At 42.7% G+C, this 24032-nt stretch overlaps 4 protein-coding genes across 7 annotated transcripts; 2 read left to right on the plus strand and 2 right to left on the minus strand.

Annotated features, from left to right (window-relative positions):
* The first annotated feature begins 1179 nt into the window (after window positions 1–1179).
* Window positions 1180–16235, plus strand: slc38a10 (solute carrier family 38 member 10). Of its 4 annotated transcripts, XM_079577634.1 has the most exons (18): window positions 1180–1312; window positions 1652–1769; window positions 1888–1933; window positions 2008–2101; window positions 2208–2351; window positions 3169–3293; window positions 3904–4028; window positions 8160–8262; window positions 8378–8560; window positions 8926–9037; window positions 9969–10075; window positions 10145–10301; window positions 11563–11718; window positions 12197–12589; window positions 12663–12746; window positions 12991–13011; window positions 13230–13370; window positions 14792–16235. In XM_079577634.1, the coding sequence occupies exons 2-18, from the start codon at window positions 1693–1695 to the stop codon at window positions 15964–15966; spliced, it is 3243 nt and encodes a 1080-aa protein (XP_079433760.1). In that variant the 5' UTR covers window positions 1180–1312; window positions 1652–1692; the 3' UTR covers window positions 15967–16235. The 4 variants fall into 4 exon arrangements, with proteins under 4 accessions (XP_079433760.1, XP_079433759.1, XP_079433758.1 ...); XM_079577633.1 differs by lacking the exon at window positions 3904–4028 and having other exon boundaries at window positions 1186–1312; XM_079577632.1 differs by lacking the exon at window positions 3169–3293 and having other exon boundaries at window positions 1186–1312.
* A 749-nt stretch (window positions 16236–16984) lies between these two features.
* Window positions 16985–17634, minus strand: ndufaf8 (NADH:ubiquinone oxidoreductase complex assembly factor 8). Its single transcript, XM_079577636.1, has 3 exons — window positions 17404–17634; window positions 17217–17327; window positions 16985–17139 (listed from the first exon to the last, which is right to left on the minus strand). Exons 1-3 carry the CDS (start codon window positions 17482–17484, stop codon window positions 17119–17121), a joined length of 213 nt encoding a protein of 70 aa, XP_079433762.1. The 5' UTR covers window positions 17485–17634; the 3' UTR covers window positions 16985–17118.
* Window positions 17635–17711: 77 nt separating this feature from the next.
* On the plus strand, window positions 17712–21669 carry tepsin (TEPSIN adaptor related protein complex 4 accessory protein). The gene is made up of 13 exons (XM_079577402.1): window positions 17712–17808; window positions 18000–18072; window positions 18174–18265; window positions 18338–18431; window positions 18504–18571; window positions 18643–18724; window positions 18828–18902; window positions 18999–19187; window positions 19264–19447; window positions 20174–20287; window positions 20356–20434; window positions 20514–20648; window positions 20756–21669. Exons 1-13 carry the CDS (start codon window positions 17770–17772, stop codon window positions 21293–21295), a joined length of 1764 nt encoding a protein of 587 aa, XP_079433528.1. The 5' UTR covers window positions 17712–17769; the 3' UTR covers window positions 21296–21669.
* Window positions 21670–21769: 100 nt separating this feature from the next.
* On the minus strand, window positions 21770–23987 carry LOC306978762 (protein VCF1). The gene is made up of 3 exons (XM_079577432.1): window positions 23347–23987; window positions 23007–23112; window positions 21770–22888 (listed from the first exon to the last, which is right to left on the minus strand). The coding sequence occupies exons 1-3, from the start codon at window positions 23361–23363 to the stop codon at window positions 22631–22633; spliced, it is 381 nt and encodes a 126-aa protein (XP_079433558.1). The 5' UTR covers window positions 23364–23987; the 3' UTR covers window positions 21770–22630.
* Between the last annotated feature and the right edge of the window lie 45 nt (window positions 23988–24032).

Consider the following 24032-nt stretch of genomic DNA (forward strand, 5'->3'; position numbering starts at 1 on the left):
GATCTGGAAAAGTGCTTGGCAGCGACAATAATAAACAATGACAGCCCAAATATAAAACAGAAGCGAGACCCAATGACCTCGAGCAGCAGGAGAAAAATTATTTACAGAAAATTGTCTAAATAATCAAATAGGAAATGCTCGAACCGCTCCTCTAATGGAAATAGGGAAGATGCTGCTGCTCTATCACATCCCTGTTTTGAAAAGCCTCCATCTCCAGGGGAAAACACACCCAGCTGGACTAAAGCTCTCAGGTCAAGCCCCCCCCCCTGTTCCAAAGCCCAAGCTCCTTCTTCTCTTTCCTGGTCACACAATACAATAGCCATCTATGAGAGGGCACAAAGCAGGCATTTTAGCAGACGGAAATTATCGGAAACCTTTCCAAAGACATCCCAGGTGCACGGGCTAATTTTTGTCTCCCTTTTTTTTTTTTTTTTTTTTACGTCAGCTTGTTTTGAACGGTGGCCCTAACATCCCCTGTTTTCGACTTCCCTTTCCTGAATCCCAAGAGCATCTGGAGAAACATTTGTCACATGTACGTCATACGGTTCCAGATTATTGCCGTGGCTTTTAGACGTAAATATAAACAAGTATAGCGGCGGACCAACCTGTCGTCCTGCGTGTTGTCCACTAGTGGGCGCTGACGTTTTTCTCAGCAGACTCACCGTGAGGCTGTGTTGTCTTCAACCCATCATCGTCTGCGCGGCTCACTTCCTGGAAACGCATTTAGGAAAGAAAAAAACAGCCAGGTTGTCACCGACTTGATAGCGCGTTTCTATAAATCTATGAAATGAATGCACATGGAAGTTAATATTTTATCTGCGAGGACAGCCCAATGTCCAGATATTACTGATGATAACCTGACAGTTAAAACCAGGCGTTGAGCGCACGAGAGGCTGTAAAACAAGTGAGTCGAAAATGTCATTTAAGATTAGCTTTGAAGCCGTAGTGTTTATAGAAAAAAACTTCTATCGATACAGCTTATTGTATACTCGTGTTTTTAAAATGTCTGATCAAAAAAGACTACAAAAAGTTTGACATATTGAAAAACTTGCCTGTTTCTGTGTTGTCGTTTCCCCCCTCAGCGCCACGTCATTGGTCACAGAAGAAACCCGGAAAAAACAAGCCTCGAACCGAAATACTGTGGATATTTCAGAAAACTTAGTTTCAGCTTCGTACATTTTTTTTTATTAGTACTCATAAAAACACAAAAAAGTTGTTGAAAATGACGGCGTCTAACTGGGGTCTCATCACGAACGTGGTCAACAGCATCGTCGGGGTCAGCGTCCTCACCATGCCCTTCTGCTTCAAACAGGTGCGTCCTGATTGGATCACTACCGCACGAGGGTCTCACGCGCCAATTATTTTACGATTTTAATAAATAACCATCAACTCCAAAGAGAGATAAAATGTTGATTAGCCATGTGTTTCGTCACAAACGCTAGACCTTTAACCTGTAACATCGCCGTTGTGTCATATTGGCCTAATGTCGATAAGCATATTGTACAGTATAAAGTCACTCAATGTACTCCACATATTTTGCTATTTAATATAACACTGAAAATACTGTCCCCACCGCACTGCCCGAAGAACACCCTCGGGAAGTCCTGTTTGATAGGCCATTTTAACTGTTGCATGTGTGCCTCTATTGCAGTGTGGGATAGTGCTGGGAACACTGCTACTGTTTTTCTGTTCATGGATGACCCACCAGTCCTGCATGTTCTTGGTTCACACAGCCAGCAACACAAAGCGGAGAACATATGCTGGATTAGGTGAGCATTTTGACACGACAGTAAAGCAATATTGCACGTCTTGTTTTCCTTTATACAATACATGGCTGTTTTAGAAAGTATTAAATGCAACTCACCCTGTTGCTTTTTTTGTCTGAAGCGTTTCACGCCTATGGGAAAGCAGGAAAAGCCTTAGTGGAGACCAGGTAAGATCTGCTGTCAAGTGTTGATGCATTGTTAAGAAATGAATTTGTCACAAACCCACTGTTAATCATTGCAGTATGATCGGGTTGATGTTGGGGACCTGCATCGCCTTCTACGTCGTCATTGCGGATTTAGGCTCCAATTTCTTTGCTCAGTTAATGGGTTTACAGGTGTGCACAGTCAAAACTCTTTCTAAAACATATGGTATTCTTCACATATTTACATAACATTCTGAGTCACTGCTGTATTCTCTGCTGCTGTATGTTCTTGTGTCAGGTGACGTTCAGCTTTCGCGTGGTGCTGCTCTTCGCCGTATCTCTGTTAGTCGTGCTGCCTCTGAGTCTGCAGAGGAACATGATGTCATCCATCCAGTCCTTCTCCGCCATGGCCTTGATGTTCTACACACTCTTCATGTTCACGGTGAGTGCCTGTTCACAAAGCGGCTCGTCAAAAAGCATGAAGTGAATCCTGGAAAAAACGAGCTGTGTTTATAAGTTGAAACTTTGACTAGTGCACAATGTTTCTTATGATTGTTATTTATTTTCATTTGGTTCTGAAAGGAATGTTTGGTTATACTTTTTAGAGCAGCTTCTGAGCCCTTTGCACATTGTTTCACTTTCTTGAAGAGTATATAGTAGTTATTACCATGCACATGTAAAAGGTAGTTTTATTTCCTTGTTTTTAAGATATGATTTGACTGAAACACCATTCTTGTCTTGCTCCTTCTTAAAAGAGCAAATCCAAACTGAATCCTGCTGCCCAGTAAATTGGTGGAAAACTGCGGTAGAGACAAATTACGTATTGCAGCACAACTATCCCATATTAGAACGATGACAGAACAATTCTACCCATTTCGGGGATTCAGTTTGCTTTCTCTTTAAGCACACATCCAAACTCTGCATGTGTGTCTCCGTGACTGAACCGCCTGGATCTGTGCGGTCCGTCCCTGTGATGTCACTTCCTGTTTTGTAGCATGGCCCGTGAACAGTTGTGTGCAGTGTGTCTGGCCTTTAGCTCAGATCCAGCCTGCTCCACACACACACCCTTAACCCTCTAACCGTGACGTATCTTTCCTCCTCCCTCCCCATGTTTTGCTCTTTCTCCTTGTTTCCTCCTCCACCTCCATCTCTCTCCCCCCCCACCCCTTTCACTCCTTCGCTTACTACACCCCGTCCTCCTCCCCCCTTTCCCCCCCCCCTGTCCCACGACCGTTGTCTCTCCACGTCCGGTGTTGTAGATAGTCTTTTCGTCCCTGCGCTACGGCTTAGTGTCGGGCTCGTGGGTGGAGCGGGTTCACCTGTGGCGTGTCAGGGGCGTCATACAGTGCCTGCCCATTATCGCCACGACCTTCTGCTGTCACCCGTAAGTAAAGAGCACCCCTATAGTACGTAAGTAAGTAACACCGTAGCATATGCGGGGGGTGGAGGGTGAGCCTGGAGCGCAAAAAATAAAAAAAAACTTCCCAAAATGTTGTTGGAACATCCCTTTTGGCTTTGTGTGTGCGTCTGTCTGTGTGTGTGGTGGCAGTGGTATTGCAGCTACAAGTGTTGGAAGTTACATCGTTTTGTTGTTTAAGGAGCAAGATAGAGACAGAATACACTCATCACACCCTGTCTAAAAAAAGAATCCCTTTTCCAAAAGACTGGACGCTGTGTAAAATGTGAATGATAAAAGTAAAAGCTATTCTGAAGTTCACCAAGTCTGGTAGAGAAGAACCATGTTTCCAACTCAAACACCTTCAATGTGTCTTTATTTCAGTTTTACACAGTGCCCACATCTTTTGGAGCTACTTTGTTAAATCGGACTGTGCTTTCAATCAGGTGTCAAGGTTTTTTCCTCCTTTCCTCTACATTTCTAACCTGACCTCTGTATCCATCTCTTGAGTTCCGGGTCCTCTCCTCCACATTCTCTTTCCCCTCTCCCTATGTGTTTTTGGCTCTGGGCTGTAACACGCCGCCCTCCTTCCCTTCAGATGGTGCTGTCCTCGTTCAAGCACGAGTTGCTGAGCGGCTGGTGGCTGGGGCGGGTCAATGTGGTGCGCTGGGAGGGTGTGTTTCGCTGTATCCCAATCTGTGGGATGGCCTTCGCCTGTCAGTCGTAAGTACTCCTTCCCCGCCCCTCTGCTCGCACAAGACCGTCCCGTAAAACTAATGTCCGAGCCGGCTCCACAAAGGCACATTGATGCAATTGAAAGCAAGCCTGAATCTATGCTGCGGCGGAGCTTGTTCACTCTTTATTCCCATTTGACTAGTACGGTCCTGCATGCGTAACTCATATTCTGCATTGAGGTGGAGGCTGATTTCTCTTATTACAGTCACCTTATTCATATTCCTTTAAAGAAATAGCCTTTTCACTTGTACTAACTTTGTGGATGCTGAAGTTTTTTATTTATTTTGGTAATCATACACAATCATCAGACTATGTTACTATTGTGTCAGGATTCAGTAGCCAGTAGGGCTGTGTTTTGCTTAATTTATCATAACCACAATATTTTCCAAAATTAGTGAGGGTTTATGCTGATTTTGTTTTGCCAACACAGCCTAAAATAGCAACTCATGGTAATCTTATGAATGAGAGTTAACTATTTTAGCCTTTTTTCGTTTTCATCACATTTTTGTCGTTTTTTTTGTGGCTTTTTTGTTCTTTTGTCACTTTTTTGTCGCGTTGTCATCACATTTTGTCACTCTTTTGTCCATTTTGCATCAATTATTTCGTCACGTTTTTGTCGCTGTTTTGACACTTTTTCAAGAAGCTTTTTGGTTTGGGTAAAGCCAAACTAGACAAAATGTGGTCGGTTCAAGCGGGGGTTAAAGAAAGACACGTATTGTGTTAAAATAGTTTACAAAATATTGCAAGAATATTGTTTGTTCTTTCAAATCCCCCCCATACCGTGCAGCCCTAGTTGCCTATAATTGATTACACTAAATTGGCAAAATAAAGCACATCTGATCGTATAGGCTCCTGTTAGAAGTGTAGGTTGGGGGTTAAATGAGAGCACATGGATGCAATTTTCGATTATCTGAAAGCATTTTAGATGAAGACGCATCTTTTGGGGGGAGCAAAACATGCAATACTTGCTCATTTATGCTCATTTTTTGCTCACATTTTTTAAGGCGCTTTAGCTCTCCCTTCAAACGGTCTAGAAATATTCTTGTACTAGGTCTATCAAACACAGAACTCCACTCACTTCCAGACATTTTTGGTCAGATAGTTGAAGAAAGAAAAAAAACTGTTTTCACGCCTATTTTAGCATCCCATTAACTTTCCCCACAGTGACTCCAGAGATCCCACTGCCATATTTTCACCTCTCACAGCTTAATCAGACCTTCTCCCAACCACTTTTTGTCACTCACGTCTCCATTTTCACCCATCTGCATGCTCCATCGCTGCCTCTTTTGTCATGTCCTCCGCCTTTAGTGCCTGCTCCGGGATGGTAAAGGGTAATGTGTCAAGGTCTAATGGGATTGGGGAGTACAGAAGTCTTATCTTTTGATTTGAATGCGCGGCTAGAGGAAGGATATAGGAAGGGAGTGTTACGGAGAGGTCACGGGGGGCAGATGTTAAGAGCGCTCCGTTATAGAGAGTGTAGTGAGTGGCAGGAATCGAGCCCTAGCATCTCAAAAAAGAAAAAATGGAGGTAATCGCAGCCCCGCAACATAACATTATGCTAGGGAAGGCATGTTCATTATCAGGCAGGAGCACACGTGTTCAAAGAGGAGAAAGTTTGTGTGTGTTTATCCGCGCGTGTTGGTTTCCACTCGCAGCGCTGAGTGATATTTGGCAGGGCGATTTCTTGGCCTGTGGTCAGACTGAGCGAGGCAAGCCGCTCCGTTCTAGGCGGCAGCGAGCTTAAGCCAAACCACTAATCAACACATTGGACCGCGGCCATCTCCCAGACACACACTGATGTATTCACAGGCTGATTAAACAGCTCTCAGCACATTGGATTTTTATTACATTCATGAAATGTGTTTACTTTCACTTAAAACATTACTTAACATCACCATTATGACGGGATGGGACCTGGCCGCGTTACGTTTTGGCTTTGCCCGCATCGCCGTTAGCTCATAATGGGGGATACATAAGAAAAACATGTGTTATAGAAATGTCCCTCTGCGATACTATTGTCAGCGTGCTTTCAACTCCGAGTTAATGATTTTGTCGGCTGCTCATTCATAGCCTTCCCAGCACCTTGACTCACCATATCCCCAGATTCATTTGGAAATCATATTCACTCCCTGAAAAGACGGAGCGGTCGCAGATATAAAAAACACATCGCAAGCCTTTTTGTCGCAGCAAATAAGTGACCATTCAATGCTTTGTTGGTTTACTTACAAAATGCTTTTTTTTTTTTTTTTCATTTAAACCTGCCCATGAGATTTACAGGTTTACAAATTAAACAAAGCGTTGAGGAATAGCACTCCGAGACACCACTTGCTCATAAATCCAGCGCGCGCGTGTGAATGGAGACATGCAAAACGACGAGCAAAGAAAGTTACGGTTTCTCTCTCTCTGTTTTTTGTTTCTTTTTTTGCATGTGGGAATTAGAGCCGTGAGTCAGCCAAGAAAGTTTACAATGCTCTAAACCATCCGTCCACTCGCTGTTAGAGATAGCACGGCAGGATTTATTGGTTTAACGTGCCGACGGTCACCTCTATGCTCTTCGCTTGAACAGACAAGAGTAGGAAGGTGCGCAGGCTGTTGTCCGTTCACTGTCACCTGCACACAGGCTTCACACCCACCGCTTTCCTTACTCAAATCAAATACACTGGGTTGGATGTGGACACAGAGGGTTCAGACAGTTTTCAAGCCTTAATGATTTCTATTTATACAAAGGGGTCTGATACTGAAATAATATACAAGTGGAAATTTGAACATTTTCAGTATCAGACTTCAGCATTGTAAGGTAGAAGGGCGTGAATACTTCCTGAACCCACTGAATATACTGTATGTAGCGGTACTGTTTGTTAACCAGGGCTGCAACTACAAATCAGATTGTTAGATTTTTTTACACACAGACTGAAATCTGCTTGAGCCTTAACCTCTTAACCCCCGCCTTAAGCAAGTGCGTTTCCTCCAGTTTAGCTTTACCCAAATATAATAGGTCACAGCCTAGAGGCCAGAGTGACGCCTCATTTGAAAGCAAGAACTACAAAACTCATCTAAACTTTTTTTTCCGTTGCGTTTTGTTCACATTTTGCCACATTGTCAGCGCTTTTTGTCACTTTTTTGTTCCTTTTTTTTTTTTCACCGCTCATTTGTCACGTTTTTTTGTTGCATTTTCATCCTCATTTTTGTTTCATTTTTGTCGCTAGTTTGACACTTTTTTTTCAATCAGCTTTTAGATTTAGGTAAAGCCAGTTGGGGGTTAAGAGGTTAAACTTTATCAGATTAAAATGATTGTTGGTTGCAGCCCTAATGTCAGTGCTACTGTTGAAGCTGTTGCATTCATGTTCCTGTGTGGTATTCAAGTATGTTCTCAGATGTACCGTTATCCCTCATTTATTAAGGCTATTTGGCAACAATAACAACAAACTCTTTCCTTCTTGATCAATCTGTCGATATCATGTAATTCTTTGATGCTTTGTACAAGTAAATATGGCTTGTATGAATATGGTTCATGAGATCGACATTTCCAAATAAACCTCAAATGATTAAACAACAAATGATCTGAAGATTGAAATCCAGTCGAAACAATTTTTAAATCTCCTACGATTCTAAAACGACTTATTTACTTCGTCCTTCGATAAACTTTAAAATTGTTTAAATACTAAACTAGGACAGGCAGAATATTTGACATTTATAGTTGCAGGATGCCATGCATGACTTGAGAGGCAGTCACATGGGAGACAATACCAAGTGTAAGTTGATAAGCAACTAATGACTGCCTTCTGCTGGGAGAACTTTAATAGACTAAAAAACACAGTAAAATCACTATTCTGAGTTGGAGGCTGACAAGGACATAAGGAGAGTGATGCATCATTTGATTATTGAGTGGCACAAATGGGCCCCATATGGCTCATTAAAACAATCTACAAAAGCGTGATTACAGCTAAATTTGAAGTTAGCCTGTCATACTGTATACCGGTGGCTGCTGTTTGAAAACCTCTGTGGGATAGACAATAGGCCGGCAGTATATCCACACATGTACATGAATGCACAGTGGCAGCAGTGGTCGTCCCACTGAGCTCTTCTACAGGAATACTTGGACTGTTTGTCTCCCAACAGGCAAGTGCTGCCCACCTACGACAGTCTGGACGAGCCCTCGGTCAAACGCATGAGCACCATCTTCACTTCCTCCCTCAAAGTAGTCACCATTTTCTACATCACAGTGAGTGGCAAGTCCAATACTCTTGCTCCTGCAGGTCAACATGTTTTGAAATGCATGGTGTTCAAAATGGTGGACATACTTACATACATATCGTTTTTTCCTGTTGTTCTGTTAGGTGGGCTTCTTTGGCTACGTCAGTTTCACAGACAGCATTGCAGGAAACGTTCTGATGAATTTCCCATCGAATCTGGTGACGGAGATGATCCGTGTGGGCTTCATGATGTCTGTGGCTGTTGGTTTCCCGATGATGATCTTGCCCTGTCGTCAGGCCATTAACACCATGCTCTTTGAGCAGCAGGTCAGCTCATGTACAGTGTCTTATCTTAAAGAAGTTAAAAGCAAATGATAGTGTTTATTACTTGAAATCAGAGCCGGGGTAAGATTTTTGGTTGGGGGGGGGCTGAGGGACAAAATGTACCCACAAAACATCTTTTCTGTGCATATTTACTATTTATTAATTTGGCCTGCAGTTCGCAAATAATCCACTAGGGGGTGCTGCAGCATCCTCAGCACCCTGGGTTCCCACGCCTTGCTTGAAATCAGATTATCTTTACAATTGCTTTACCATGCTTGCCAATATTTGTTTTATCAGTGGCATATGCTTGCACACATATTACTGTGATATTAGAAACTGAAGTGTCTTGTGTGTCGTTGCTCTTACAGCAGAAGGATGGGACGTTTGCTGCGGGGGGATACATGCCTCCTCTGCGCTTTAAGATGATCACCCTGTGCATAGTGTTCGGGACCATGCTGGGGGGCATCCTCATCCCTAATGGTACGTCTGCGCCTGCACTGGTTCAGTTCATACGAGTCGGAGTTGGGACCCTGAGTGAAGGCCTCTAAGGTGCCTGTGTTCCTTTATGAGGGCGGAGCAGCTCTGCAGCTTTACGATGTGTGTGAATGTGACTTTACGAGTCAGTGACTGTCACACTCTAACACAGTCCTTAAATCAGGGCCCTAACTTTTATTTCCTTTTCGATGGGCAGACGGGAAGATAGGGCTATTATTCTGCAGGCGCTCTCTCACTCACAAATCTATGCACGCACCAATATTGGCACTACGTCAGCTTCTTAGATTCTTCCTGTCCGTCCTGCAAACCACTTCCATACATTGTACAAAGCATGGTTTTATGTTTTATTCATTGCGTTATATTGCAGCCACAAGTTAAACCTGCGATTGGCTGGATACACACATGCCTGGGCTTTGGCTCTGTCTTTGTGTTTCTAATCAGACTAATAGACTGAGGAAAGGGCGGTAAGGACCCCAGAGAGAATGGACACTAAATCTGAGGCCCACAATATGGTGTCCATCCTCTGGATAAGCGATGGGTTTCCGGGACAAACGCCCGGCTGGCGGGTCCACAGAGGCAGAGGTGGAGCCACGGTGCTCTGCTGCCAGCTGGGAGCAGGGCACCCTGGACCGGAGCCTAGAGCTGGGTATAAATGGCACAGGCAGGTATGAATGCAGCTCGCGATAAGGTGCACAGACAGCTAAATACACAGTGTTCCTGGCTTACCGTATCATGTGCCTTCCTTATGTAAATGTATGAACAATATGCAGCATATACAGAACATAAGCAGCCATGACAAGGGTAAAAACTGTTTCTGTAATTATTGAAGGTTTTTGAAAGTGGTTGTTTTCAAAATGCTGCCTGAAGTTAGAACATCAGTTGCTTTCTCTAAATTCTCACAACTTTTTGTCTGCAGTGGAAACCATTCTGGGTCTGACTGGAGCCACCATGGGCAGCCTCATCTGTTTCATCTGCCCTGCTCTCATTTACAGAAAAATCCAAAAGAATGGCATTGTAGCTCAGGTAAAAGTCACATTCTCCCCTATCATTTTACCACAGCGTGTTTTGAAACGGTATTGGTTTTGCTTGTAGCTGGTGCTTCTGGTGGGCTTGTGCATCCTGCTCATCAGCACCGTCACCACACTCTCCATCTCAAGCAGCAGCCCAGGCACCAAAGTCCAAGCTCATCCCCCTCCGGCGCCGGGCAGGAACAACCCACCGCCACTGCCGGACCTCCCCGATCTGAACGGTAAAGACCATGGCACGCATTAGCGGTACCCACTCGATGAGGCATGAGTAATAAAGAGCTTTGCAAACGAGCCAGGACTGTCCGCAGCATTCACGTTTGCCTGGCATTACAATATAGAGACGTCTGCGTGAAATCTAGTCATAAAATCTCATACAATCTAATCAAAATGAATAAAGTTTAAAATTGCAGATGGCCTTGGGTCCCACCTGAAGAATCCCAAGTACCACTAGTGAGCTTTTCATCCTATTAACATCTTTTTTCTTTTTGTTTCTTGCGCTACCCACTTCATTTATTCAACCTTGGGACTGGTACAAGAAGAGCGTTTATTCATGACCCTCTATAGCGAGATCGTAGATGCCAGAAATAAGATTCTTAGAGAGTCGATGCGAAAAGTCAACCTGTTTAGACTTTCTTATTACAAAAATGTCACGGACTGCAGAAAACCCTGACGCAAAAAAAAATGCAGTTCGCGTCTCAAAGTTAAGGCCAAATCACTAGTCAGACTAAAACAAAAGCGCGGAGTCTCAGAGAAAAAGGCCATTCTTTCATCTGGCGGAGAAGAAAAGGAGCAGACAGACGGAGGGACTGACGGACAGACAGGCAGCTTGAGGAGATAACCTCTTGATAATATCTTAGAGCAGCAGTGAGCGGCTGACGTTGATAGAGCGAGAGTGATGCCCTTCAAACTCCGGCAATTTCTCAGCCCCCCCCTGTCCTATCGCTGTTCATTTCTCCTGCCACCCCCTCCCCCTAAAATACATTGTCTGCACCCCCATCTCTTCCCATATCTCCTGTGGCAGCTATAAAATGTCTGCTGGCTCCTCACTATATAAAACAAAGACAGTAAAGCAGGTATAAAAGGAGTCCATAGAAACAAATAAAGTTATAGGAAAAGTGGCAGGAGCTTATCCAACATATCAACTGCCATCTTTACATATTATATAATATTATCGATTTGAATTATTTGGCCTTTTTACATTTGTGTTTTTTTTCCAGTATGTCATGTATTAAAATGCTTTCCCTTGATCGACTTCTCGACACGTGCAATTTAAATATTTGTAGTGTCTGGTGCCCTCTTGTGGCTCTTCACATCGCAACACCTCAGCCCTTAGTCAAGTTAGCTGATTAGGACCCAAGTGATTTAATTTCAGTTTTTGTTATATAGTTTCAGTGTGGGGAAGAAAAATCAAAAATCTGTGCTCCTCAGTGCTTGTTCACCATTACCATTATGAATCTATGGGTTTATGCCTTCTGTTTATAGATGATGTCCCAAATAAGAAACCAGTGGAGCCGGAGAAACCTGTGTTGCCCATTGCTGAGGAGCAGGACCAGGCTGAGCCCCCTCAGATTAAAGGACCGGTGGATCTACCTGAGAGGAAAAAGGATGAGGAGGTGCAGCTGGACCGTCCAGGAGCTGGTAAGAATGACGACACGAATAATCTCTACAACATTTTAACTTGATCAGTGAGTGTCAGAAGCTATGGTCAACTTTTACCTGCAGAAAACAATAGCTTTAGCAACAATTGTACAGTCATGTGTTGTCTGGAGGTTACTAAGGCTGTTTACAGAGTTAATACCAGTGGTTCTCAGCTGGTATTGTCCTAATATAATGATAATAAAAACTTTAGTTTTGTTCCAGTAATATCTAGTGTTAAAATACTGCACACAGCATTGATCATTAGAACTATTTTAATAATTTACAGTCATTTTTGGCTAAGGACACTGGAAATTGACCCACGTTCCTGTTTTGGATGCTGACCCACCAGTTATTGAGAACAGCTACATGTATATAATAAGAATCTATGTCCATAAGCTCTAAACTCTTGTAAAAAGCTTTTGTAAAATAATCTTTTACATCAGAAGATGTGTTTTCAAATATTCATTTTATTGTCCAGGTGTTGTAGAACCAGAGGCAGAAGCACATCGACATGAACCTCCTATTCCTCTCGACATGGACATTGTGGACAAAAGGAAGAACGCTGAGGAACTTCAGGAGGAGAAGCAGCAGAAACTTGCAGAGCCTGAAGATGATTCTCAAAAGGAACCAAAGCAACAAGTGGAAATCGTGGACAAAAAGGAGGTGAAGATGGAGGAGCAAAAACCTGCTGAAGACTTAGTTAAAAAGGAGGGCCTTGGTGTACAAGAGAAGCTTTCAAACGAGATTCTGGAAAAGCCTGATGGACTTATAAAGCAAGATGTTCCCCAGCTAAAAGATGACGGAAAGCAGGAATCATTGCAAGACGCTGTAGTAAACCAAGCCGTGGTGCCACAAGAACCTGCGGGGAAACGTAAGTGTTCAGTTCATTGAAAAAAAAAAAAAGAAGGTTAGTATATTTCTGTATGTTTTGTGATTTCTTTTAGCACAATCTCCTGACGGTGAAAATCCAGCTCTGGTGAATGCCCAGGGAGCCGAGAACAAAGGCGGAGCTGATGAGAAAATGGACGGTAAATGTTGTTTGTTTTTTTATTTGATATTTCAGAGAAAGTTACAGAAAATGAAGTCAGTGGCTTGTTATTAAATGAAGCTACAGAGACTTTAGAGTGTAAAAGTGATATCTATGGATTTCTAGATTGGTACCTTGACCTTGATGCTTTGCAGTCCTTGGTTCTTTGTTGACATCTATTGTTTGCTTTTGCTCTTGTTTCCTGTACCACTTTTCATTCTTTCTCTGCTGGACTACAATGACAGTGATAAAAAAGCTGGTTGCAGGTATGAATTCTCTCCTGCCTCTACTCCCTTTCTTGTGCTTTTAATTTACTCAGTAGTTTAGAGAAAACTATAATTGACTAACATTTCTAACAAAAACACAGCAATAGAAATTAACCATTGATCTTATTGGTAAGATGGTTATTTCTGTTGACTAAACACATCTTAACAGAGATCTTTGGTGTCTGAGGATTGGGATTTGACTCTTATTTTCTGTGCAGAGGGCCAGCTCGACCACGCCGTGCTCCTGCAGGTGATAAAAGAGCAGCAGGAGCAGCAGAAGAGGCTTCTGGATCAACAGGAAAAACTGTTGGCAGTCATTGAAGAGCAGCACAAGGAAATTCACCAGAAACAACCGGCCGGTGAGTACACGTGTTCCAACACTGAAGTTAGAGGGTATGCAGATGATGTCACAGCATGTTAACTTCATACCCTGAGTGAAGGTTACTTGACATAATCATCAGAGTTTGGTAGTGGAGCCAAAGTACTTGGCCAAGTGATGTCATAATAAACACTTTTTTAATATAATTTTAGCATAATTTTTGTGATCCAAACAAATTACTCAAGTTAGAGTAGAAAAGTATATTAGTTTAAAATGCAAATACAGTCCCAAGCAAAGGTATAAGACCACTTGTAAGATCCAACCTTACAAAATGTGACTTTTCCAAGTACAACTTCAACATCCAACAAGAAGAAATGGGAGTGAGATTAAAAAAAATGCTAGCAAGTGCTTTATTGAAACATTAAACTGAAACGTCCTGATGGCAAAGGCAAAAAATAAATCAAATTTGAACATTTGTTTGGGTTGTTGAGCTGCATAAGCAGAGCCTCTCGCAGTGCGCCATCACTGCTGAGGTGGGATGCAGTAAGACAGTAATTTTGAAGGTAATGGAACAAAAATGTCAAGTGGAAGACCCAAAAAAAGTCACCAGCACTGAGCTGGAGGATCTGATTGGCTGTCCGTCAAGACATTGGACGTTCCTCGACCCACATAAAAACATGGGACATTGAAAGGTGGAAGAAAGTTTTATTCTCTTATGTGAAAAAATGTAACCTTGATGGTTTCTAACGTTACTGACATCACAAGCAGATCCACCTGAGATGTTTTTCTACGGCCCACAGAGAAGTGGTGCCATAATGATGTGGTGCTTTTTTCTTCAGTCAAAAAATGGAGCTTCAGGTGGTGCAGATAATGTGAAACGGTGGCTGGCTCTGTGCAGATGTGACAGAGAGCATCCCTCAGACTGAGGCCCTCGTCTGGGGGAACCTCGGGTTATTGGGCTGAAGTCGGCTCCTGTAATGGCCTTAATGTGGGTCGAGCATCATCCAGTGTCTTGACGGACACTGAGCCAATCGGATCTTCCAGTTCAGTGCTGGTGACTTTTTTCCACTCATTGTTTTTGTTCCATAACCCTTAGGATCTTTTCAGAAATTGAAAATGACTGTTTTGCTGCGTCCCACCTCAGCAGTGATGGCGCACTGTGAGAGGCCCTGCTTATCCAGCTTATCCAACCCATGCCTTTGCCATCAGGGCGTCATGACCGTGAGGGAGTACCTGAAAGAAAACGATACTGAATCCAAATTTTTGCCTTTTAAAGACACCTGGTCTTAAACTTTTGGTCTGCAAAACAGCCTATTTCAGTTTAATGGTTATTTTCAATAAAAGTTAAATAGTTAAAGTTAAATAGTTACTGCAACAAATAGACTTATAATGTGTATTTGTTACCGACCCAGTGTTGTATTCTGTTTGATTTCAGCATTGTTTCACTGTGTTTTTAATTAGCAGCTGAAGGTGATGCAGATAAAATCCAGGAGCATGATGCGGTCGAAGGCGGAGCAGTGAAAGACTCCCAACCTGCCTCTGACCTGAAACAGTCCAAAGAGGAAGCGGCAGTGGGAGCAGCGGGGGAAGCTCCACAGGGCGGGGCGGGTGACCCTCAAGTAGTCGCCCAAAACCAGGCTATACCCGGAGCCAACAGTGTGGAGGGTGTGGCAAAGGTCGCCGCCCCAGTGGCATACAAAGAGGACTTGAAACCGGCAGAGGGCGAGGTTGGGGCACGGGGAGTACCACTGGGAAAGAAGACAAGTGTGGATGTTCAGCCTGTAGCTAAGAATGAACAGGCAGCACAAGTTAAAGAACAGGTAGAGGAAAACAAACCAGCTGAGAAAGAGAAACTTGAACAGCACGAGAGGGATGTGAAGGAAAAGGAAGTTCTGGGCAAAAAAGAGAAGGAGAGAATACAGAAAGAAGTGGAGGCAAGGGTTGAACAGGAGAGGCTGGAGAGAGAAAGGAAGGAACAATTGGCCAAAGAGCAAGAGATCGTGAAAGCCGCGCAGAAAAGATTGGAGAAAGAGCAGCAGGAGGAAGAGCTGGCCAAGCAGAAGGCCGAGCAGGAGAGGATCAAAAAAGAAGTAGCGGCAAGAGTAGAAAAAGAGCGGCTGCAGAGGGAGCGCAAGGAGAAGCTGGCCAAAGAACAGGAGCTGGAAAGAGAGTGGGAAAAACAGAAGAAGGCATCTGAAGAGGCACTCCAAAGAGAAGTCCAAAAAGTGGAGAACGAACCCGACAGAGTGAAAAACAAGCTGGACGAGGCACAAAAGGGAGAGCGAGCTGAGGGAGGCCAAAACGGCGCACCGGGGAATGACAGGCCGGAAGGAGAGGCTTTGAAGAACGGAGGACGAGACCTCAAAGAGAACCAGGCCGACCCCCTGGACTTGCATGAGAAGTCCAGGGACCAGGGAGAGACAGATCTGAGGCGGAGGCGAAGGGCACTGGGGGCCAAAGAATCTCAGGAGCCCCAGGAGGAGACGGGCATGTCCAGGGGGGGGCACAGCCTGGAGCCCCTGCTGGAGCTGGGGGGCACGGACCTGCACGTGGCTCTGGAGCAGCAGTTACTGGCTGGAGCAGTGGTGCACTCGCGGCAGATTAAACAAACCTCAGAAGCGGAAGATGCCAAGTAAAATGGATATTGACAGATAAACACAAGCTGATGCTGTGGACCAAATACTGTAAAGGCCTTATCCATGAACTTTTAATGGAAATTGGGATTATAGGATTATTGTAAGTCTTTATAAATGGATGAAGAGTGTAAATAGTAACTTATTTTGACCAGTCAGATAATTGTTACTGTGTAAATGTATGTATAATATACGATGCATTTACTATTGTGTTGTGTTTGAACCGAGAAAGTATAACTGCCACTTTTAGTTTCAGACGGTTTGTTTTGCTACACGTACTTGTTCCTCTGTTTGTATGTTCAGTGTTGGGTAGTAATTGAATACATGTATTTAGAAAATTCATTTAAAGTAACTGTATCCCAGCACACTTACTTTTATTTTAGGGTATTTAGAATACAGTTAGATTCCAGCTTCAGATTTAGAATACAGTGCTCTTGATTGGACTAAGTATTCTAACTAAACAAAATTTCCAAGTATTCTCCCCAACACTGTATATTAGGTCAATTCTTGTTTGTGAATATGTACATTTTTGTTGTCTGTTATACTGTGACAAGGTTGTTTTTGTCTCCTTTTTATTTCTTTTGTTCATCGACTGTTAATTTCCTTCATCTCTGTGAATAACTGAAGCAATTCCCCAGATTTTGAGGCATGTTGACTAGGTTTTACAAAACTTTCTTGGATCATTTGTTTGCTTTTAACTTAAATTTGCGGCGTTTTCGATTTCCATGCTGGAGCTATGAGGTATTGTGCTAAGATTCAGGTTGCTCTTGATTGTCCAGTGCCTTACTAAGTTGTCATGATGCACTAGTGTTCAGTTGACCAAATATTGAATTGGGCCACTTACTACATCAGTGAAATGTTTGTGTGATAATAGAAGGGGGGTACTGTATTTACTTGTTATATTGTGAAACGCTTTAGACCTTTGCTTTGTACAAGAAGCTATTTTCCTACTATTTTTGTATCATGCTCGCTGATGGCATAATAAAAATCATCTGGTCAGGTGGCTATGTTTTACGAATAATTTATTAACATATTGATACTTTATCTTGCACAGGTTTCTTACACAATTTGACACACTATAGTCGACACCAAATTCATCTTGAAAAAAATAGTCAATAAAAAGACGGGCAGTATTTTGAAAGACACCATTTTCATTCATTTGCTCCTTTTCTTGGCCTGGAAGAAAATGGAAAGCACGGATTTATTTGCGATCAAGCAAAATAAGTAAAGCAATGACTTCAGTTGCTACTCACTGCATTAGTAAAACACATCTTCAGTGCTTCAAACTCCTTGACACACAGATCCTTCTTCAGCTCCTGTTTACTTGAGGTGGTGGCTGCCACGCATTTCCCATAAGCTGTAGCCTAATTCACAAACAGGAAAGTGTGTAACATAGTGTGACATAATGATACATTGTAATAAACATAAACCAGGGCTCACCTCTAACGAGCACTCAGCAAAAAGTTCAGGGAAAAGCCTTAACTTCTCACGAGTGCGACTCCATACATTTGCTCCAGACATACTGCGGGTTTAGCGGATCCTGGTTCGCTTTCACTAAGAGCAGATGCAATTTAATCGCTAACATCAAGAAAACCGAAGTCTTACAACGCATACGATGAGAAGATCTTCCACTATGCCATCCGTGGACAGCGCCATGTTGTTTTTGCGTTGACCCTTGCGTAAACGCCAATCGTGTTCGACTTCCGAGTGAGTAGTTGTCTGTGATTGGCTGGCTGTCACCTCTGGTCCCGCCTCCTCCGTGCAGTTCCAGGAAGATGAGTACCTTGCATTCAGGACTGCTAAATCATGGCAACATTTATGGAAAGACTATCATTTCTTCAAAAAGTAAGTTAATTTTGTATTACCTTTGTTATGCCCCTACATAACCCTAAGTCAACGTGTCAGAAAAGGCGATGCTTCAAGGGTAATATAGTACTACTACTGTCACGATTAGCTCGCAAATAGCCTGATTGCTAACATCTGAACATATCTATGATCATAATCTTTAACTATACATATATATCTTATATTTTCAGGTACCGACACTTATGAAAGCTACAGCAGATGATGAAAGTCCCTGTCCCGGCTATCTTTTTCAAGAAATTGGAAGTATCCTTGGGCGATGTTGTCATTTTTTTTCCAGTCTAAATGAAATACCTTTGACAGTACTTATATACACAATCTATTTCTAAATATCCTTAACACTGCAGAAATATCTCATGAATCTTTAGGATACGGACAGTGTCTGTTGGAGTATCTTCTGGAGAGGCTGCAAGTCAACTCCTGTCATGTCAAATTAAAGGTAGCTACCAAATGATCATCGCATTTGATATTAATTCTGCATTGTGCAAACAACAGCTTCTCTGCCTTCTAGGTGCTGAAGATTTTTGTCCATCTCTGTGACCACGGATCAAACCATTTTCTCACAGAATTGCGAAGGAATTCGACTTTCATCCAGCAAGCATCAGGTTTGTTTTTAACATATCAAGCTACTTTTCCTGTATTGTATTATGTTTGACTCCAGCTGGTTCTTTTTCCAGTTTACAGTGGCCCTCCGGACCCTATCCATGGCACTGCACTGTACCAAAAAGTGAGAAATACAGCACAGGTGAGGTGTTGGAAAGCTGTCTTATTACACGGATGCACATAGGTTACGCTCACTGTGATATTTATCTGTAGGACGTAGCACGACTGCTTTTCACGGATACAAGTACTTTCAAGAATAGCATCTCTCCAAATTCAGCAGCACCTCAGGCAATGGGTGAGTTCGCCGTAATGGACACTGGCCTATAGTTAGAGAAGTGTTTTCTGAACCCGCACCATTGATATAAGCTGGTAGGAATGAAGTCTCTTTGTTCTTTAAGGGATGGGTTCCGCCACTGTGCACAGGTCAGCAATGCAGGGTTTTGGATACAGTCCAGGCAAACAGGGGACTAGCAGTGAGTGACCCATATCTTTTATCTAATCACACACAAATGTAGTCACTTCATACATGCGCTTCTTTATGTCATATGTGTATTTTTTTTTTTTGACAGGCAGTGACTCTATACTGGGTAAGATTCAGAAAGCTGCAGAAGTTGTTGCCAGTGCTGTGCTTCCTCCAACTGAGCACCAAGGCATCCGTCTCTATGACAACCACTACCGGGCAGTAGTGGCACCAACAGCATCTATAGAAGTGGCCGTGCCTGCATGTTCTTACAACCTAAACTCACGCAAATCTAAAGGTAACATGTTTGTAAATGAATGGATCCGAGCAAATATTTCCCAGATCCCTTTCAAACTCCATGTCTCTGTTAACAGTGACGCAGCGCTGCCCAGGACAAGTAGGAGGTGGCTGGGAAGAAGCAGACAGTGCCAACAGTTCATCTCGCTATTCCTCTCAGGATGTTTCAGCCCATGGCAGATTATCTATAGGAAGCAAGTCGGCTGGCACCGGCAGCCAGTCTGGAGCCAGCAAAGAGAGCAGTGGAGATCTGTCTGAGAGGTTAGAACTGTATTTGTAAAAAAAAGTCAAATTTCAAGTTCCTCGGCACACAGATCCCTCTTCAACTCCCGATTTTCTTGTGTTGGTGGCTGCTAGTTAACTTTATATGATAACCTGTAATAAATATGAAACCAGGGCTCACCTCTAACGAACACTCAGCAAAAGGTTCAGGCAAAAGTCTTAATTTCTGAAGAGTGTGTGACTCCGTAATCCGTATGCTTGGTCCAGACTCTAGACATCGTGCCATTTTTTTTAGGGAATCCTATTTTACTTTCTCTGAACCCTTAAATTACAAGAGTTAAATTACAACTGTTCTCTAAAAGAAGAAAATCAGTCTTTTAACACAATGATTCTCAAATAGTATGCCACTGCGACGCACCATCAGCCTAGGGTGACAATCCGTGACCCAAAGAAGACTTGAATTTGTTATATATAATGTAAATTACTGTTACATTTCTGACCAAAGAGTGCTGAAATGGTTTGGTAATGTTTCTATACTTTTTCAGTAAATAAATACTGAAAGAAATATTTTCTGGGAAAGGCTCGCGACCCACATTTTGGTCCTGGCCCACCTGCTGCGAACCACTGTTTTAAATTTCGTAAAAATGTTTCAAAATGTCAGCCATGTTGTTGACTCCATCGGTGAATAAATGTACCAAGTAAATGTGAAGCCAGATCTACAGGATTTCACATAAAGTGCAGTTTGTGTTACTCTCATGTTTTCAGGGTGGAGGCCTTGCAGTTGGGCGACTGTGTCCAGGAGGTGGCACTTGTCTGCGGAATTACGTCAGGCTCCAGGGTTTTTCTGTCAAGAGATGAAAGTCTGCACTTCATCAAAGAGTTAGTGTTAAACCACTTTTAACTAAGCATTTACATTTCATACAAATATGTAACTGGTTTGTTTTTAGATCTTCCACTTTAAACTGTGAAGTTGTGGTTGACCTCCTCTCCAAGAAACTCCAAGATACTTTATGCACAGTTAAAATGGTGATTCTGGATTTAATGTTTTATTTTTTTATTATTTAATTTGTTCTTTAAATATAACATATTGTTTCTTATATTGTAGCGGGCATTGTGTGCTTTAGCATGCCTCATGACCTCTGACCTCCTTTCTCTGGAACAAATATTTGTGGTTACTCAGAGCGGGCTTTATCAACTGAGTGCGGGGCCTCCAGGCCCTGTGGCCAACAAAGCCACCAAGGTAAAGCAGTCTGCGGATCAGTTGTTGCTTGTTTTTAGATTCCAGTATTTGAGCAATGTCCAACCAGAAATGTATAAACAAGTCTGTGTTTTCATACTTTCAAACAGCTCTTGCGACAGTTTGAGGCTTTGACGTGTGGATCTCAGCATTTGCAGAAGCAAGACACTACAAAAAGCAGTCATTTTACACCAAATGATTTCTCTTCCACATCTTCGGACCATTTAGAATCAATGCCTCCTTCTCAGGTGCCACAGCCTTTGCCAACATGCGTCACCCAACCCCTGCATGAAGGACCAGAGGGGTTTGCTGAGACTCCTAAGGTCAAAGGAAGAACTGGAGATGGGACTGTTAATACGGACAGCTATCTTTCAGCCTCTGCGCTCCACAGATCAGACTCTGGCAGATTGTCACTGTTCACTGGTATGGAGCTGGTGACAAAGTCAAGGCCAATGTGTGTCATCCCTTTGTGTGGGGGCAGTTCATCTCAGGCAGAGCAGGAAGCCACAATGGACACCTTAAAGTGTCAAGAAGAAAACACAGACAGTGATATGAACACAATCAAAACTGCTAACACTGGTTTACACAGTAATTCAGTTTCCACTGATGCCACACAAACAGTGTCTGCCTTTTCCTTTCTCAACTCTTGACAACGGCCTATTTTAACCATTTAAAAGCAATGATGTCCGCAAGTTCAGCACTTCAGGCACACTTCATGAGAAACATAACTCTCCTTTCTTTTAGCATGGTTGTGCCTTTATTCAAACTTAAGGTTTGTTTTATAGTATTTTATTTGTTAATATTAGCTGCTAAATCTCAGGGTTCTATGACAACTCTAACTTGGTTTACCTCAGGAATTCCCAGAACTTCTGAAAGAGTTCCTCTGTATTATTTGCACATTAACTTTCAATAAGTTTAGATTTTGTCCGTTTATATATATTGCCTTTACTGCTTTTGAGTTTAGTGCATGACAATGCTAGTCAAATTAATTTACTGGGTGTTGGCAGATCATTTATGTAGAAAAATAAATAAGCCAAAAGATCTTACTAGCGAGTCATTTTGTAATGTATACAAAGAGTGATGGAAAAAATGCACTGCACACAATCACATTTTAGACCTCAGCCACACTTTATTTCTATGTCAAATGAATTGTCACATTAAACATGTAAATATTACAACATGTCTCTTTGTAACACAGTGTACTGGTCAAATAAACCATTATCTAAATGAGGGAGAAATGATCAAATCAAAATTCTGTAAAGACGCAAACATTCATGAACTCAAAATTGGAAATGGCTTTTCTCATGACCAGGGCACAGCACATGCAGCAGACTAAAGAGCTGTTCAGTTTTCTAAAATTAACCAAGGTCTAGATTCTAGGTCGGAGAATGCACTGTGGTCAGGCTCTAGATTTTTTTCTTCTATTAACTTAAACTCACTTCCTTAATAGACATTTCTAACAAATGTCAATAAATTAATCAACAATAGAACTTTGTTACTTTGGTGGGGAAACATAAGGCAGACATTACAAACCATTGCAGCAATGCTTTCTCACGCCAAAATGATTGGCCACAAATAGGACAAAACTCCTGGTAAAGTAAGATGTTGACAGCATACCCTCTAGAGTAAAAAGAGATTCTGGTTAAAGTGCTTAGCTTTATTTAGATTTGCAAGCACTTAATGATCACATTTATGTTGTGATTAGCACCAATGAAGATGTCCACGCATTGACATACGCATGTAAAGAGAATACTTCTCTTTATAAAGTGCACTAGGTGCATGCATGCACACTTACAAACACACGACATACCCATCAATACTGCACAGAAACCACAGTGGCTGGGTCATGGTATCGTGGATGTGCTTATGTTCTCGAAAAATGGTACATGTCACTTTTTCTCCTAGCGTCACATGACATTTCCATGAGGGAGCTCAGAGCCACTTGGCACCGAGATAGGCCATCAGCAGATAGTTCTGACGTGTCGTCATGTGGAGCCTGGACGTCCTCTGGTCTGCAGACTGCTGAAGTGTGCCTCCCGCAATACTCTGTTGATGTAGTCGTAAGAGACACTGCTGCAGTCGCCATGGAAACCATGCTGCAAAGAGCTGGCAGAGTCTTCAGGCTTTGGGCTGGGAGAGCACTGTGAGAGGCAGGGACTCTGGGTATGTGCGCACGGGCTGGTCCTAATCAGTAATGTTCCTTCGGGATTGCAGATGCCATTACTGCTATCGTTGCTGGAAGACTAAACACAAAAACAGCCTTTAATCAATAAAAAGCAAGTTGCAAGTTACAATGCTAACACTCTGTGGAGTTGCACTGCATTACAGAACATACACATTAATATGTAGACCCTCTGTTACCTCGGAATCCAAATCTGAAACCAGCAGGCACGGACCACTACCAGGCCTCTTGGCTTGAGGGCTCAGCTGTTGGTCCTCCTCACTGTCACAGCTACGGTGTCGCTTCCTGTCAGAAGACAAAAATGTGTTCTGTGACCAATTCAAGCAAAAAAGATGAGTTAACAAAGATGAGAGTAAAGCCAGACAGAAACCACACGGGGAGGGTGTGGTTGGACGGACAGAAAAATGTGAAAGTATAATTAATAGAAACGTGGCAGTAATGTCGTCAATCTACAGGACCGTTTTAAATAGTACAAACTTAAAAAAGTGATGAGTAATTATTGAAAGATGAGAACCTTACCTGTTATCAGTCAGCATGGCTTCCTTTTTACTGAGTGGTGTTGGAAAAAACCTTGTGCACAGCGTCGACCTAAATCTTTAGTTTTACTAAGCACATTTCATATTCGTAAGACATTCACTGTGGCTTTGAGATGAGACCCTTTGGAGGCTCGTACATGTAGAGAGAGAGACCGGGCTCGGGGAGAGTAGGGAGAGTGAATATGGAGTTTGCTGATCAGGTCCACCACCACCACCACTACCTGCACTGCACTACACACGTCTGCTAGCAAGCAATCCTACACATTCACACCGCTTTCTTGTGTTTTTCTCGCAAATTTCAAATGAGAGCAAAAGAAACAAGCAAAATCGCTGTTGTGTATTGAGTAGCGACCAGGGTAGCGATACATCGGCTCCCTCTCTTCGAGCTTACTCAAATGAAGCTAACTTTTGCTCCTCGATGCTAAAAGAAAGTTCTTCCGCTTTCGTATCCCATCGAGCATTCTTCGTTTCTTATCCGTTGCCTCTTCGGCATAGTTGTCATATTAAATGTTTAACAAATGTAGCAAATAATAAAATGTATTGTATAAAAAAACAAGATTTACGGGGTACACGATCCTTCAAAAGTGTGACAGTGCAAGCCTTCCTCTTCAGAAACGCGAAGTCCCGCCCATCTGTTTACGTGACGTCACGAAAAAAGACTTCCGGTGT

Source organism: Gobius niger, assembly GCF_951799975.1.
Source record: "Gobius niger genome assembly, chromosome: 19".
In the NCBI taxonomy this organism is placed as follows: Eukaryota; Metazoa; Chordata; class Actinopteri; order Gobiiformes; family Gobiidae; genus Gobius; species Gobius niger.